A 17,483-nucleotide genomic window follows, 5' to 3' on the forward strand; every position below is an offset into this window, starting at 1 on the left:
CAGAGGTGCAAGACATCATCAAAGTTTGTTTTTTCAATGCTTCTATGATTTGCCACTCCCGACCCCGTCCACCTCTATTGCCAGCAGGCAGCGATGTGCAGTTCAGGGACGCCAACAGGCCTTCAAACGCACCCTCTGCCCCAACAATTGGGTTGCGAGCACACTCAAGCAGAAGTGTTGCTTCCTCCTTGGCGCCTCACTGACAGATATATAATGAGCTGCGGGCTGGGCAAAACCTAGACTCTATAGCCTTCGCGTAGAGCCGGTATCTTCCTGTGTAACTGCCTCCAGTGGCCAGTAGCGCGAAGAACCCCTTCTTAGTGTTGGCTTGCAATGCCACTCCCGCCCGCTGGGCCGGATACGTGTGTCTATTTCCAACAGTAGTGTTCCCCAGAAATGGCTAATCCTGTTGAGTTCCTCCGTCACCCCTGCGTCAGTCAGACATTGCGGAGCGCATGACGCCAGGCCTACACTCGTATACACTGTGGAATCTGTGTTAGGCTGGGTGTCCATATGTAGTGGTTCCTGCGGCGACCCCATAAGTGTATTCTTCCACGGTCCAGCTCCTCTGCAAATGAGCCCGTGTCTTTCCCTCAACAGAGTCCGCTCTGTCGTCTCTGCTGGTGTTCTTCCCACCCTAGAACTATGCTGGAACCACCCCAGAGACTGCCATGTGTTGCACTACCCTGCTTGGCTAGTCCATATGTGTAAAGCCTGGAAAACACCAAGCTGACGCCGATGAACTAGCGCTGATCACGTCGGGGTAAAAAGCCGCACTTGAACACACCGAGAGAACTACTGCCGACTGTTGGCTAGAGTGCAACTGCGCCTGTGTGTAAATGAGACAACTGTCTATTTCTGCAGATATATTCATCTATATTCGTTATTCAAAAATGGAAACTTGCAGGCTGCAGATACACACCGTAAACCAGTGTTTCTCAAGCTTTTTCTGCCATTCCCCACTTTGAAGGTAGGGAAGGGTTCGTGCCCCACCCTTGCAATTAATAGCTGGGCACAAAATTACCACATTTTCTCCCGTTTGTCGCGCCCCACACTTTGAGAAACGCTGCCGTAAACAACGCAGTGTGTGCTAACCGTTTTGAATATCAATCCTGCTAAACAATTTCTTTATTCCAATCCGCTCATGTTAATACTGAAATATTCGCCAAGGAACACTCAGGTAAGATGACGTGACATATGTACAGCCTTCTATCTGTACCGTTTTGACTTCTTTGCTCGCTGTTTTGCCATTATTCTCATGCACTGACTCGTTCACTAAGCTGAACAGCCAATCAGAGTTCCCTCTTTCACCGACGGCCTGGCGCCGATTCAACGTCGAACCGGCCAAAACAAAGCCGAGGACCAATTTCAGCCGACGGTGCGGAAACACACTGAGAAGACTTAGTCGGCGGACGCACAAAAACTGCCCAACGACCGACCGTCAGCTTTACTACAGTAAAACCCTACCCAGGTGTGGCTTCCGAAGCGTCCCCTTCTCCAGGAAACGCTTTTCCAACATTATCCAATAAGTCACACTGAGTGGGTCTTGTGGAACAGCAATGACTGACCTTCTCTGCTTAGAGCTCCTACTCTCTGCCCAACACTGCAGTCAGGCCAGAAGACTCAAGCGAAGTGCTGGAAGGGCCAGTAGCAGTGGCGTGTTGGTAGATATCCCCATATCATCAGATCACTGAAGTACGTAGAGAGTGACTGACAAAGGAGAACGGCTCGGTTATGTATGGTAACCCTCGTTCTCCGAGGAGGGAACAGAGACGTACGTCGCCACAGTTGCTGAGTCTCTGCTGTATGGCCGAGTCACAAAGTCCGGCTCCACAACGGAAACACAAAGATGTGGCGCACCTTTCGCTCATTATATGCTCGTGATGTGAGACAGAGCAGCTGTTGGAAATAATCGCATGCCAATGCGATTTACACTCGAAGATGGATTGGTCTCTCAAGCGAGATCCCCATATTGTCAGATCACCTCTGACGTACGTCTCCGTTTCCTCTTCAGGGAACGAGGGTTACCATACGTAACCGAGACGTTTTACAGCTGTAAGTTGTGAAGGCATAGATTTGCATCTTCTTGTTCTTTATAATGAATTGAAATCATAGTTTTCTTAAAACCAGCTGTATTTCTGTTACAGAATATGACTAAGGTTCTGACCCTCAGGAATTCAGTAACAGTGTTTACTCATTTAGCCTCATTTAGACTTCCAGAGAATATGTACATGTTTTGTACTTAATTAATTTGCTCATACATACGTACGGTGGCCGAGAGAGCTCACCGCGCTGCAACCTGATGAAGACGAATGCAAATACAAAAAAACGTGTGCAACTATAAAAACGCGCGCAAATACAAAAAAACGTGTGCAACTATAAAAACGCGTGCAAATACAAAAAGACATCCGCAAATTAAGAAAAACATATTCATCAGTTCCACAACACACGTGTGCTCCAAGTACTCACAACACAACCAAATACAGAAACGCGCTGCAAACGTTCACAACACCACCAAATACAGAAACGCGCTGCAAATAACACGGTCCACAACGGAAATGTTTTCTGGGGAACCAAATAAGTGACGGACCCGACTGGAACCACAGGACGTGCTTACAGCAAAAAACCTTTATTGACAAGAAGTCAAAGCCTATATTTTTTTTATAAATAAACTATACTATTAAAATAATATTGTATATATAAATAATATTATACTATTATATTTTTTTATAGTTCGTCTATACTCAAAATTCTTTGTTTTATTTAATTTCTTTTGACTTTTCGAGATTCAAATTATTATGACATACAACTTGTCATATGTGTTAACAATATGTTCAATGTCATCACAATACAAATGAGAAAAGAACAATGATCTGAAAACTAAACTAAATAAATAAAAAAAGATCTAGAAGAACATGAAGGCAAGATATTAATCTATACATCAGTTACACTATACAAATAGTTTCATTTTATGTTTAAATTTTCATAAGAAAAGTTTCCTAAAAATGTTAGGTAATGTATGGCACTGACATACAGATATATAAAACGGATATTTTAACAGATTTTTATAAAGTAAAAATAAAAAATAAATAATTTATTTGCAACCGTTATGTTCATCATTATATTTCTGTCGTCAGAACAGCTATACAGCTGATGGACAAAGTGCTGTGTTGTCATAGGAACATCCAAGGTAAAAATAATTACATTACGTTGTCTGTTGTTGCTCCCTTCATCAAGTTCCAAGCGGCTACATAAATGACACACTAGGGGTGCTTCTCATTTCTTATTTATGCATCCTCGTTTCCTTCCCTTGCTTCCTTTCCTTGCGTCTCAGCTCCACCCCCTGTAGGACGCGAGGGAAGGAAGCGAGGAAAGGAAAGGAGGACAGAGGAATCGAATAAAACTTTTTTATATACATAGGAATACTTGATCACTCGAGCGTCACTCCACAGTGTCATCAGCAGCGCTAAAAAGACCTGCCCTTATGATGTTGAAGTTTGGTTATTTAATAAATTCATAATAAATAATAATAAAGATAGGCTATACTGTCGAAATATATGAGATGTGTGGTTTATATAAACTGCAAAGGTAAAGTATAAATTGAAATGATTGTGACCAATGTGAAGGGGGAGGAGAATTGACACGTGCGTCACGTTTAGTCAATATAACAGTTCCGCGTAGGATGCACCTGTGTATCCTCGCTTATGACTCCTCAGGAAGCCTCCTATCTCCTCGATCCTTGACTCCTCACGGTGCAATTAGAGAATTGAGATGTCCTTCAAGATGGCTGAGCTCGATCGGTTTCCGGGTCATAGGAGGGAGGACGGAGGAGCGAGGAGACGAGGAGGGATATTGAGAAGCACCCTAGGTGTCATGCTCACGCCAAATTTCCACTTGAAGAGCTTTGCCGTCTTCCCTTTGAAGGGAGTAGGGCATAGGGAAGCTTAGCTCACGAGCAATAAGCAAGTCCCAGTCGGGTCCGTCACTTATTTGGTTCCCCGGAAATATTTCCGTTGTGGACCGTGTTATTTGCAGCGCGTTTCTGTATTTGGTGGTGTTGTGAACATTTGCAGCGCGTTTCTGTATTTGGTTGTGTTGTGAGTACTTGGAGCACACGTGTGTTGTGGAACTGATGAAGATGTTTTTCTTAATTTGCGGATGTTTTTTTGTATTTGCACGCGTTTTTATAGTTGCACACGTTTTTTTGTATTTGCATTCGTCTTCATCAGGTTGCAGCGCGATGAGCTCTCTCGGCCACCGTACATACAAACAAATTAAACAAGTATTTTTTTTTTGTAGAAAGAAAATTGTCAGGTTTTTTTTTCTTTATTCACAACAATGTCTTTAGCATTTGTAGAGACTTAGCATGTTTAATTCTTTATAGGATGTATAGCACAATTGGTCACTATACATGCAGGATGTTCTCTGTGTGGATGTAGTTTTTATGTTACAGTGAAGTCCTGACAAAACTCAGCTTTGAAGGGAGAAGTTATTGTGTTATTGCCTATGTTTAATCTAACTGTGCTTGCAGGGGTTGTTTATTATTTTTAGAGGCATGTAACCATCACAGAGGAATAGTCTCTAGGAGAGTTCAACAGTGTCCCAGATGTGAAGAGTCCTTCAGGAATTTATGACTCACTTGTGAATTTTCTGTGACCCTCACCTGTGACCATTTCTTACACATAAAAGTATCAAAGTGTGTCCAAGATAATGTTTTTAAGTAACCTCATTTGAGTAAAGAACAGACTATCATGTTCGGATGCTGCTAAAACGATCTGTAGTGTTAACCTATCAGAACCTGTAGAAATGACGTCAACTGATAATCCATAATACTATAAGTACTAGTGTTTCTGGATCCAAAGTTAGTCCGAGGCTAGATACAATTAATGAACTTAACATAATTTTATACTTCATCATTTTATATTATACATTTATATTTTTCCCCCTCAAATCATTCCAGGGCTGTGTTTAACACCCTTGTTTTAAATCACCCATAGAACACAATAGTTTTAGTGTGATAGGGAAGAGTACTTTGTGCTGTTGGAAGTACTGAGCAGCTCCCACCCCGCCTGGCTCCTCTGCGGACCACAGCACCGTCCTCAGTGTTCTTTTAGGACGCAGCCCTGGGGACCCAAGCAATAGACAGTATGAGCCAACCTAGTAAAATTTCAGAATACATTTTCATAATGCAGACATTGTTATATTGCCTCACCGGCTGAGATCAAGGTTAGTGGCTTTCATCAATCTGATCATAAGCAGAAAAGGACAGGAGAATATTACATTTAATTTTAAAATAAAAGTGCATTTGTAAGGTCAGGTTCACACATCAGAGACTACATGCTGATTATTCCGGGAAGACACTGCTTGATGATCCAGGCACTTGATAACTTGTCTGTACTTCCAGAATTTGTAAGAGATATTTTGGGCTTAATTGTGTTGGGTTTTTCGATGATCCAGATGGGAGAACTGTCCATCTCCTGAACTGCAAAGTATACATGAAAACTGGTCACTGTTTCCAAGTAAAATGGCACATCAGATGATGCGTCCAAGAAAACATAAATTAATATACCAAAACATGCTAATACGAGTAGTTATATGGAAAATAGCTTACATAGCAAAAATAGAGCCAAGGACTCAATGAACTGAATGTTGTTGAACATTTAAAATGTTGTAGAGAATGCTTACTCTACCAGCATTGAAATGAATCATGTTGTCTGTGGTTATTGTGCACAATTATAGCTTTATTTTGCCAGTGTATGTGGACACCCTTTGCCAAGAGAAAGATCTTAAATACAAACGAGCACAACCCTTGGTATTGCCTGTGCAATAAAGCAACAATAGAGAGGAGAGGGGCCAAGAGACTCACACTGCATTACATACTGACACTCAGCAAGAATTTTAATAATCTCCATTATAATGGAATATTCTCTATACACTGCACTACTCATACTGTTGCTGCAGATGCCTGCAAAACCAAAACATTAACAATTACTTTAAATAGAAATGAAAAAAATGTTTATAATGTTAATGTTTAAATGTTTATAATGAAAATTATGTTTTTTAAAATGCGAATTGAAACACATGCATCTAACACAAAGCATTTTTATTGACAATTCATGGCTATTTTTTAGCAGAAATATTGGTCACATGGTTTTATGCAGTGGCATTATGCATAACATATATTTTTAGACCTGGATAAGTTTATTCTTACCTGTTATTTTGACATGATCCCACAAGTATTTGTATGTATTTTACATAAAGTGTGGTTCTGCACACATACAATTATATTGAGTTACATTGTTTTTATGTTACACAGCTATAATTGTTTAATCACTACTATTATGTAATTTGCCATTGAATACCAAAGGCATTTTTTAATAAATATGCTGTGCCTCAAAAAAAATACTATAAAATACACCAAAAATGCTGTTAACTACGAACCATTGCTTCAGGCCATCAGTCAGTACACTGTAAACGTCAGTGTACTGACTGATGTATGAGTCGTATGAATTATTATTATGCAAATAATGACAAAATTTTTATTTTTGGGTGGAGTATCCTTTTTAACATTTTCAAAAAAAACTGAATGAATTATTGTGATTACACTTACCAGTACCACACTTTCTTAATTTTTTCTTTGTACTGTAAATATTTTAAAGAAATTAATTGGGATCAGATTTAGAGGTAAGAATGGGATTAGCGGCTCAAAAATGTATATTTAATGGTGTGTAATGGCATATTACACTGCGTGTAACACAGCTCACATCACCGAACGTGTCATTGATTGACGATGTAAAACTCCGGACAAGTTCTCTTTCATCAAGTCATCCGTTTTTGACTGCCGTACAGTCTGACATTAATGATAACTGAGATCTTACAGTGTGACATGGCTTACGATTATCATGTTCTTACAGTCTGACAAGCAACAATCGTAAAGGACTAAATCACAATGTGCACCCAGCTTTAGTCATGTGATGGAGAGAGAGAAGAGGTTTTCCAAATGATACCATCTTTACAGGTCTCACCTAAGTCTCTGATCAAAGAAAGTGCCTCCCAGGAAATGGCAACTCCACCTCCATCATCCATAGCGCCCTGACCCACATCCCAGCTGTCCAGGTGACCACTGAGCAACACCACCTGAATGCAAAAAGCATTTGAATTGAACAGTAAAATAAATATTTAATAACATATTTTCTCAGCATAGTTTTTTTTTCATGTATAAAAAGGGTTTACATAACAGACTGTAAAGTGAAAAAAGGCTTCCTGTCAAACTTTTCCAGATGTTGGCTGTCAGTCTAAATGGATCTTGTCAAAGTCAGGCCACAGTGAAAGACTTTAGACTGATGCTCTAAATTAGATTTAAAGTCTAAACATCCTGCTCTCACCTCCCATAGTTCTAATACTGGCTAAAATATCTCCCTTTGCATCTTCCACCAGTTTACAATCACTTTCAGCAGAGCTAAATAAACTTTAGGAATATAGCTTTGTAGGAATACAAATGTATTTAAATGTTTAATTTAGGTTCCAGTAGAATAGTATATAAATCGACTGAATTTAGCATTTGAGGTATAAATGAGCAGATTACTGAGTCTCTTTGACTTTAATGGCTCTGGGAGCCCCTGGCTCAATTTGAATAGATATGCTCAGAGTGTCTCCCCCTCGGTGTAACCCCTCCCATTAAGCTCTATGATAATGTGAAGGTATGAAGGTGATACAATCCGGCTGATTGGATTACTATCACATGACACTGTTATGCTGATGAGATCAGGGCTGGGGAATTTCCGGTAACGAGCTGAATCCTATGCCTCAGTTACATGCTTTGTTTCAGAGTGTCTACACCGCTATGTAACCCATCACCCTTGTAAGGTATATGAACACAAAGTATTTTGCCTTTAGTCAGACTTGGCTAAGATTTTTGGACGAAGCAGACTACAGCAATGCAACAGCAATAAAGAACCCCGCTTAAAAAGATACTTCGAGTTTTACTTTAGAAGAAAAAAGTTCACAACAGCTTACAAATAATTCTCCCATTACGTTTCTCTACTGACAATATGACATTCACACAATAGCCTCCATGGGCTGGTCAAGGAGCTTGGAAATGTATGGCAATAAAAGTATAAATACTTTTAAAAATGATGAACATTTGGGGAATAAAACTCAAACAATGTCTGTTTTTGAGACTCGCCTCAGTTAAGTGAGAATTTTTTTTTCCAAAATCTCATTGGAAAATATACAAATGTGGCCTGGAGATCAGCCAATCCGCTTCAAGCCTTCTCCTTCCAAATACATTTTTGAATGTTATGACAGATTTTGTCTATAAAATACATTATCGTTTTGTTGTCAGTATCATAACAGGTTAACTCCCAATAGCAAGAGAAAAGGCTAACATTAATCAATGCCAACCATCTGTGAGTTTTATCGGTTGGACTCCAGAGCAACAGCCAACGTGCCAAAATTACAAAGACATGTAGTGGCCATTCTTTTGTTCAATGGAGAATAAATGATCTCATCTCGACATTGTGCTCTTGTGATCGAGACATCAGAAGGATGCAGATGGAAGCGTATAGCAATTCCAACTGTTCTTTAGTGCTGCTGAATTATTAAAGAGCAGACAAATTGGGTCGTTATTTAGTCATCCGCGAGCCATCTCAAACACGTTTGGTGTTGCTGTTTTCATTTTGAAGACATTTTGAATAATCTTTATGCAGCTCATTTACAGTATACAGTATACAGAAAGAAGGTCATAATGGCAAGTGTCAAGCTCCAAAAAGGATAAAGCACCATTAAAGTAGACAATATGATTTTTGCACTATTTTTCAAGACTGTAGAAGTCATACGATAGCTTTGTGTGGAAAAAAGAGAGACAATTATTATTCACTTATAATCTTCTGTTTCCCAAAGCTTTGAAATGTCATTCACATTTTGTGTTTAAACGGCCTGTAAGATTTTTTTAATATGTATTAAATGACAATTCAGCTTAGCCATCACAGGAATAAATTACATTTTAAACTATATAAAATGGAAAACAGTCATTTTAAATTGTAATAATAGTTCACAATATAACAGTTTTTACTGTATTTCTATTCAAATAAATGCAGCCTTTTTGAGACTTCTAATAAAAGGTCTTTCCGAAGACATTAAAAAATCTCAAACATTTGAATGTTAGTATAAATAATAGCAACATAAATATATATATATATATATATAATTAATAAAATAGATACAATTACATAAATAAATACATTTTAAGTAAATAATGAATAGAAGTCTTATTTACTCATTCCAATACCTTTTTATCCCTTGAAATTTATGTAAGAAAACAGTCATTGGTAACCCGAACATGAAATGTGGAAGTAAAAATGACATAATTTCCAGTATTATGTCACCACTTACTCAGAATCAAGAACAACTAAAAGTCTGAAAGCTTTATGTCAATGCACAAATCAACATAAAACTTTGTGTCAAATCTAGTAATTTCTGCAATTCTTTTCAAAGCCAAATCGCAAACAGAAGCTATTTTCCACTTCTTTCAAGTATAAAAAGCAAACGAACAAAAAGTTAAACAGATGTCACCAGAGACTGAAGTAAGACCGGTACTGCATACATTACTGGTTTGGCAGGAGGACCGGCCTAAATTGATGTGGTCCTGAAATATGGAACTGATGGATTAACCTAAACATGTTTTTGTGCATAAAGGAAAATAAAAATATTTTTCTAAATGCAGTTTTGGTTTTAAATATACTTAAAACTAACGAGCATTACTGACTAGCAATAATCATGCCGCCTGGCCAAACACACATCATGAGGTTGTGAAAAAAGGAAAAATAAAGAGAGATTTTGTAGCGAGTACGGAGACAAAGGAAGATATGTCTTCAAATTAAACTTAACTTCCTAATAACTATGTGACAGGGTGGAATGCAAGGGCTCACTGACCTCATAATTAAACACTATCATGTCACCGTTAATGAGCTCTGACAAGATGAGGCTATTAATTACAAGGCACTGAAATATGAATGAGGGAGTGAAATTAAGAGAATGCACAGAGAGAGGATGAGTTGAACCTAATGAGCCCGCTATACAAAGGGAATCATATGAAACACGTATTCAATCTTATGCAGCAAATCTGGACAAGACAGGGGCCAGAAGGAAGACAGAAGGTCTCCCTTCCCTACTCAGGGAACGAGGGTTACACACGTAACCAAGACATTCCCTTTCGTTGTCACTCCGAGTTCCGTCGATGACGATGAATGGGGTTACCAGTCTAATCACGCCAACTTCCCAGCTGTCTTCCAGTGCCCTGCGAAAATCTGAGATCCCTGTCGTGAGACTAGCACGGACGAAGGACTCCTATTTAGCACAGGAATTAGAGAATTAGAGGGGGGATTTAAAGACTACACATATGACCCAAAGGAAGCATATGGAAAACACTGGGGTGTCCAGCCGCAGGTGGAATATTTCAACTCCAGGGGTGGCAAGGTGGCTTGCCAAGGGAAAGACACACACCCGAGAGGCTTACAGTGGAAATACCTTTTGGTCACTCAGGGGAGGGACCATGCACACGGGAGGCACTTAGCCGACGCACAGGCAACAGACGTCAGCAGTGCTGGAGGAACTCAGGGCTTGTGAGGCTTACCTGAGGAGAATATCGCACGTATCCAGTCCGTGGAGTTGAATGGCGAGCAAGCAAAGACACCTGAGCGGGTTCTAGTACCAGCTGGTTGAAGTGAGTACACGGGGGGGACACTGGCTCCATTCGGAGATTGTAGAATCTGGCGAATGTGCAGATGTCTGTTAGCGAGGCGCTCTGGGAAGAGTGGCCAGCCACAACAAGGGGGCACAGTCGACCTTGCTGCTGGTATGCCAAGCAATGGCGTCCACATCCAGTGAGACAGCCTTTGCTTGGAGAGAGCCTTTCCCTTCAGCTTCCCACCATAACAGACGAAGAGCTGGTCTGAGGTCCTGAAACACTGCGTTCTGTCTACATAGGCGCGGAGAGAACGTACTGGACAGAGCAGTGCCATGGCTGGGTCTGCCTCCTCTGGGGGCAGCGCTTGCAGGTCCACTACCTGGTAGGAAACTTAGGCACACATCCAGGCCGGGGTCACAGGATCACGTGAGAGTAAGCCGGCTCGAATTCCATACACGCTTCGTCAACGGAGAATGCGTGCAGGTCCACTACCCTCTTGATGCAGGCCAATGCAACCAGAAGAGCTGTCTATAAATACAGGAACTTAAGCTCCACTAATTGCAAAGACTCAAGGGGAGCACTCTGCAGGGCAGTTAGAACCAGTGAGAGGTCCCAAGAGGGGACGAGAGGAGGGCGAGGAGGATTCAGTCTCCACGCTCCTCTCAGGAATCTGATGTTTAGGTTGTGCTTCCCTACGAACTTACCTCACTGTATATCATGGTGTGCGGTGGCACACCAGGGTGGAGGGACTGTCTCGATCGCACCCTTACCAGTAGGGTAGAAGCAACCTACGCTCTCATGATAGGGGTATACTGGAGCCATAGTGGAGCAGACTCCCCTGAAGCGGGGAGGAGATCGTGCAAACTGAATCGCATTGCCGACCATGATGGTTTGTGTGACCCAGTGGGACAGGTTGGGAAGCTCCAGCAAGATTTGACTGTGCCAACAGGGCCACGCGAACCACAGACGTCTCCTCGGTGGCTAAGCAAAGAACGTGGATGGCATAGCGGGGGCCTGCTCTGCCAGGGGTCTGGCAACAGTGGGGGATGAGAATGGTAAGGCCCGGGGCGGCACACACTGTCATCCAAGCTCTGGGACAGAGGAGGATAGGAGTGGCGAGGCTCGTAAGCGGTGCACACTGTCATCCACGCACTCTGGGGGCTCAAAGACGGGATGCAGACGGTGTGGATGAGGGAACTCTCGCTCTATTGAGCTCATTGAGTCTCGACTGGTACATTGCGATGGTCATATTCCCGCTGGGAGAATTTGACACATCCATGAGCACTGTCTGAGTGCGATCAAAGCCACAACACGTCAAAACAGCGCCTGCACCCATCAGCTGAATCTATCAGAATACCGCACTCAGAAATACATAGGCATATTGTCTTTAGAAAGACGTACCGCGTGCACGCTCTTTTTTTGAGAGAAAAACTCGCAGCAGTGCTGAAGCGCCCAGGGAGAAACACACACGCTGTTCAGTTCAGCAGGCAGGAATATGAAACTCGCTGGAACTCGCCATCACACCGACTGGAAGCTGTTCGTCTAGAAGATTCTCGAAGATAATCAGAGAACAGGCTGCTGGATTGAAGAAAACTTCTTGGCTCTGAGGCGAAAACATCTGCATATTGCCAGCTTCCTCCTTGATGCTACGTTCACACCGGACGCGAATAGGGCGTCAGGCGCGAACAATTTCAATGCAAAGACGCTTTACGCGCGTGAAAAATTCCTGCGGCGCGAATGAGCCGTGGAGCGCGGCGCGGAAGACGCGAATACGCCTCGTTCGCGCGAATGCCGCGAATTGAGCGTCTGGCGCACGCGCGAATGATTCAGTTAGTTTGATGCGAATTCGCGTCTGCCGCCCGAGTTGAAAAATCTGAACTTTGGCGTGAATTCGCGCCACGTTAACCAATCAGGAGCCTAGCTGCTTGCTCACGTGGTGAAGTGTCTGGATGCTTCAATAAATTATTTTGTTAATATGACTAAATGCATGTTGGGATTATGCACAACAAAGCAAATGTTTTATCACTTAAAACATTATTTCTATATACGAGACATGTTCATTTTGTATTGAATGTTATTCATTCCATATCTAGATTATATGAAATAGTATTATGTTGTAAAGACAATCAACATATGTGCATAAATTCGTGTCTGGACGTGAGAGAGAGAAAAAAAAAATCACAGGACAGGTTAATAACTTTTGAAGGCTGGCTCTATTTATCATCAAAAAAAAAATAAATGACAGCTAGATTAGATGGATGAGGGCGAGGGTGATCCTCGCTCCGATGCGGGACAACAGGTCATCAAACTGGGCGCGACAGGCGGAAGTACCGCTGACAGCGGCCGTCATCCAGCGCAGCTCCTGGAGCGAGCAAATGGTGAAACTCGCCAAACGGTTCGGCTCCGAAGGGTCGGGTGGACACAAATATACGGCGACGATGATCCCCACGCCACTGTTCTGCTCTCCAGAGTAAATACAGAGCGGTAACTCTCTTGATGAATGCTAGGTCGACATAAAAACAATGGCCGCCAACGGATTTCGATTCTGACGCGCGTCAATTTCGCTTCAAACTTTTGTTTTTACGCGCGCCAGTTTCGCTCTTGACACGCAAATTAACACTAAGTGGTCAAGCGTCAAACTAGATGCGTCAGGCGCGAATTTGATGCGCGATTCGCGTCCGGTGTGAACGTAGCATTATACCCACGAGGTGGGGCGGAGTTGAGCCATGCAAATTCCGCAGACCCATGGCATTTCTTTTCCATGGCCTCGTTTTGTAATACTCAAAGTCGATAGGATTTCTAAGTGAAACCCCATTCATCGTTATCCGACGTAACTCAAAGTGACAACGAAAGGGAACTAAAAGTTGAAAAAGTGAAAAACGCATCATTTTTTTTAATTAAATGCCATTTGCATTATTTTGTCCTATAATGTGAGGATATCCATACAATGTTTTGGGGGTAAATTTTAACTATAAAAGACCCTATTTACTATTAATTATTAACAGAGCAAAGTTTCAAATGGGTACACTGTGGCAGTGATGTAATGAAAAAGGGTGTGCAATATGTATACAATCTGAACACTGAAAATGCATCATGGTTCAATAACTATACAAATACATGAAACATTATCTCATGTTTATTAAAGAGATCTACCCAAAAATCAAAAATCCTTTCATAATTTACTCACCCTCATGCTGTTACAAACCTGTTTGAGCTTGACTTACTTAAAGAATATATTTTGAGAGAATTTTGGGAACCATTTTAGTAAAGGTTTTAGGTATGACTTCCATTATGTGGACAAAAAACCATTAGACATTTCATACCGGTTTGGAATGACAGGCCGAGTAAATTATGACACCGTTTTCGTTTTGAATGGCTTAATGTTATTATAAAAGTTATAATATATTATGTATGAAACTGAGAAAGAGGGAAACACATTCCATTTGCTTTTCTGAAACTTATAACTAAAGGGGGCCATGGGGGTTTTAGTGAATGAGGTCTTCTTTCTAAATTCTTAGGAATGTGGCTGTAAAACACATTAAAAGTGCTTCTCTCGTTTCATTTCATGACAAACATCAACCTACGGTTAAAACTAAAAGACTGCATTGACCAATAAAAAACCCAGTAGAGATGTTTGACTGGTCCACCACAACCAAGATGCTTTCCAAAAACACCAATGCTCATATTCTAACCAGACTGGCATCAACCAGACCCCTAAGACCCCTAAATTAGGTTTAACTACATTTGTACATCTCATTTGGACACACTCCCAGATTTTCTGGTTGATGAAAAAACATACTTCAAGTTTAAAAACATTTGTGTAACTACAGGAGATGTTCTTAGAGTATATTCCCTAATTTATTGAACCTGAATGTTTACAGAAAGGGAATTGTGTAACGTGGAAGTCATCATAAATATGCCCGTGCGTGGACAGACTGTCAGAAAGACAGAGGTTATACAAACTGTCCCTCACTCTCTCCACCCCCACCACTTCCTGAAACTTCAGTATTGTGTGTGCAGCGTTTAGCGCAAAACCAGAGAGTGGTTTAAACTTTAAAGAACGAGTGGTGAGAGAATGAGCAAGCTTGAAAAACGGATGTGGGGAAGAACTCACTGTGAAATAAACAGAAAAATACACTCAGTAAATAATCTGCAAATCAATCTTGTGCTGACTTTTTTGTTGTAATTCAAATCATCATGAAATAGAAGAGGACAAAACTGAAGAAATCAAAAGACAGAGATGAACTGCCTAGGTCCAAGAAATGTCCAAAATGCTGTTGCCTCAAGAACTGACAGGAATGAAAAATTGATTTTTTTTAAAGTTAATTATGTCAAAAATACAGGACATTGTTCTGTTTCAAAAGATTTTTAGGACAGTTAAAAAATATGGGTTCAAAACAAGTTAAGCTCTATCGCCATACAGAATCTGTGACATGACATTACCATTTTGCTGTTGATTACTTTTATTGTCAAAATAATGCACTTACTATGAAAGTCTATGGTTCAATGGTTTTTGGAGGGTTTAAAAGCCGAAATGCACATTTTCATATTTTTAAAAAGCTGATTATGAATTTTCAGACAAATATCCTACAAGCGTTTTTTTCTGTATGTAAACAGTCCATTTCAGATATTCTTTTAAAGTAAGAGTTTACATGGGAATACATAAGAGACTAAAAAAAAAAGGAATTTAAACTCAAAAAATGTATAGGCTATTTTTTCATGTTGATTCCTGTGTTCAGACTGTCTGATCTGTGCCAAATTTAATAACTTTTCCACAAGCGGTTCTATGGTTTGTATGTATATATTTTTTCCATTTTTTTTACCATGTATGTAAAAAATAATCATCATAGGCAGTCTTGATGACCATAAGTAACCTCTTACAAATTATTAAAAAGACATAATTATTCCAAAGTTTTGACAAGTATGCGCATTTAGGTGCCGGTTCCATTAATGAACAAATAATCATATTTAATCATCATTTTCTGAGAAAAGACCTAAAAAAAGAATTCATTTCAATTTAGGCAGATTAAAGCATTGAATAAGTATCACAAAAGTATTATTTAGACAACTAAATTGTTCGTTTATATATTACATAAATCTAACACTGGCCAACATACGCAGCAATCCATTTTGTATTAAAGAAATGTCTAAAAAAAATTGCTCTCTGTAAGTATGGTTTGATGACTTTGAGTTTCTTCTAGTAGCAGCCAGGGCTGTGCTGGCTGCAGAATTAACAAAAATATGATTTGCATTTAGGTAGCAATTCAAACATGCCACAAATTGCTGTCAATAGAGCTAACTTTATCTTGAACCCAGAATTCATTTAACTCGGGATACTGAAATCATGTAGATTTAAACTCTTAGAGTCTGCATGAATTACAGAGACTGAGACCGACAGATTGGTTGGTCAGTTTATTAACTTCTAAATAAATACATTTATTTAGCATTTGCATGGTATTAACTGCTCTGTAATAAATGTCAGCCAATTCCACTACCAGAAAACAAAACATCCCAACAAATGCCGCTGCATAAATTCAAGCACACACAAACATGTCTGGTTTACCATCTTTGTGGTGACTCTCGATTGATGTAATGGTTTTTATAGTGTACAAATGGTTAAATTGTATATTATATCCCCTACACCACCCCTATACCCCTAATACTTTCTGCATTTTTACATTTTCATTGAAAAAAAACTAAAAACTAAAAAGCAATAGGCAAAAAAAAAACTAGCAGCTGTATTTTAATTTTCTGCTCGTACCCAAAATTACACCGTCTGCCAAAAATAAAGTGACTTTTTCAGGTCATCCAGCCACTCTGTGAATTGAAGAAATGAAAACAGAGTCAGACTGATCAAATACACAGATGTACGTAATGAGGCAGACACCACACACTGAAGCTGTCAAATTCACTCTCAAATTCCCCAAAAACCATGAGCCATCAAACATACGCAGACCTTGATCACTTGCATTCAGTTACAGAACTGGAAAGTTTTCATGTTTGAGTTCATGCCAAATGAATGCAAACACTACAAAGAGAACACAGAGGGCTTCATTTAAAGTTCAGAATGGAAATTCAATGTAGATGGTGGTTATTAAGTATTTTATTTCACATTCCTACAAAATTGGGCACTTGGAGGGTTTTTCTTCTTGTAGGCCAAACCCCTAAAAAACAGACACACTTATTTTGAGTGGCAGGATATGAAGTCATCAGAAAACTGGTTTCATTTCCTTTGGCCATTGATGATTCTAGCAGTCATGATCATGACTCATGTGCATTATATTATGGTGCTGTTGGTGACTTTAACCAGTTTTAACAAGTCATAAAATTAACATTTTAAAATATAGTCTTCTTGTGTACCTCCAAATTTAACATTATTTTTTGGAGGGAACATGAGTCAAAGTCCTAGGCAAGATTTCAAACACCTTCATTGTTTAATTACTGAAGTGACTAAACTAATTCAAATAGAGTATTTGATTTATCATTTAACATTAATGATTTTCAATGTTGTGCTATAACAACTAAATTAAAATATATTTCCAATTAGTTAACCTAACAATAATGGATCGACGCATCATTATGCATATTCTAAACTCTTTTCTAAATACATGTTACAATTTAGCAGTAAATGGTCAGTATTATTCCTAAGCATACATTTTATTTCTAATAAACCCTCTATTTTAATAAACCAAGAATAACTGACCATGACAGTCAGGGAACACCAGACATTTACATTGTATGAAAAAAAAAAAAAGAATACTACAACTACAAGAGGCATGGATCCAAGTGCTGTAAA

General features: G+C 39.9%; 1 protein-coding gene across 1 annotated transcript in view; it reads right to left on the minus strand.

The window, feature by feature from the left end:
* LOC120495098 (carboxypeptidase Q) overlaps positions 1 to 17,483 on the minus strand; it is a 64,297-nt gene that overhangs the window by 16,876 nt on the left and 29,938 nt on the right. The window contains exons 5-6 of the mRNA XM_039694508.2: positions 7,026 to 7,137; positions 5,032 to 5,123 (exon numbers count right to left, since the gene is read on the minus strand). Of these exons, the coding sequence (XP_039550442.2) occupies positions 5,032 to 5,123; positions 7,026 to 7,137 (204 nt within the window). The remainder of the gene's footprint in view (positions 1 to 5,031; positions 5,124 to 7,025; positions 7,138 to 17,483) is intronic.

Source organism: Pimephales promelas, chromosome 12, assembly GCF_988280905.1.
Source record: "Pimephales promelas chromosome 12, fPimPro1.hap1.1, whole genome shotgun sequence".
Lineage (NCBI taxonomy): Eukaryota > Metazoa > Chordata > Actinopteri > Cypriniformes > Leuciscidae > Pimephales > Pimephales promelas.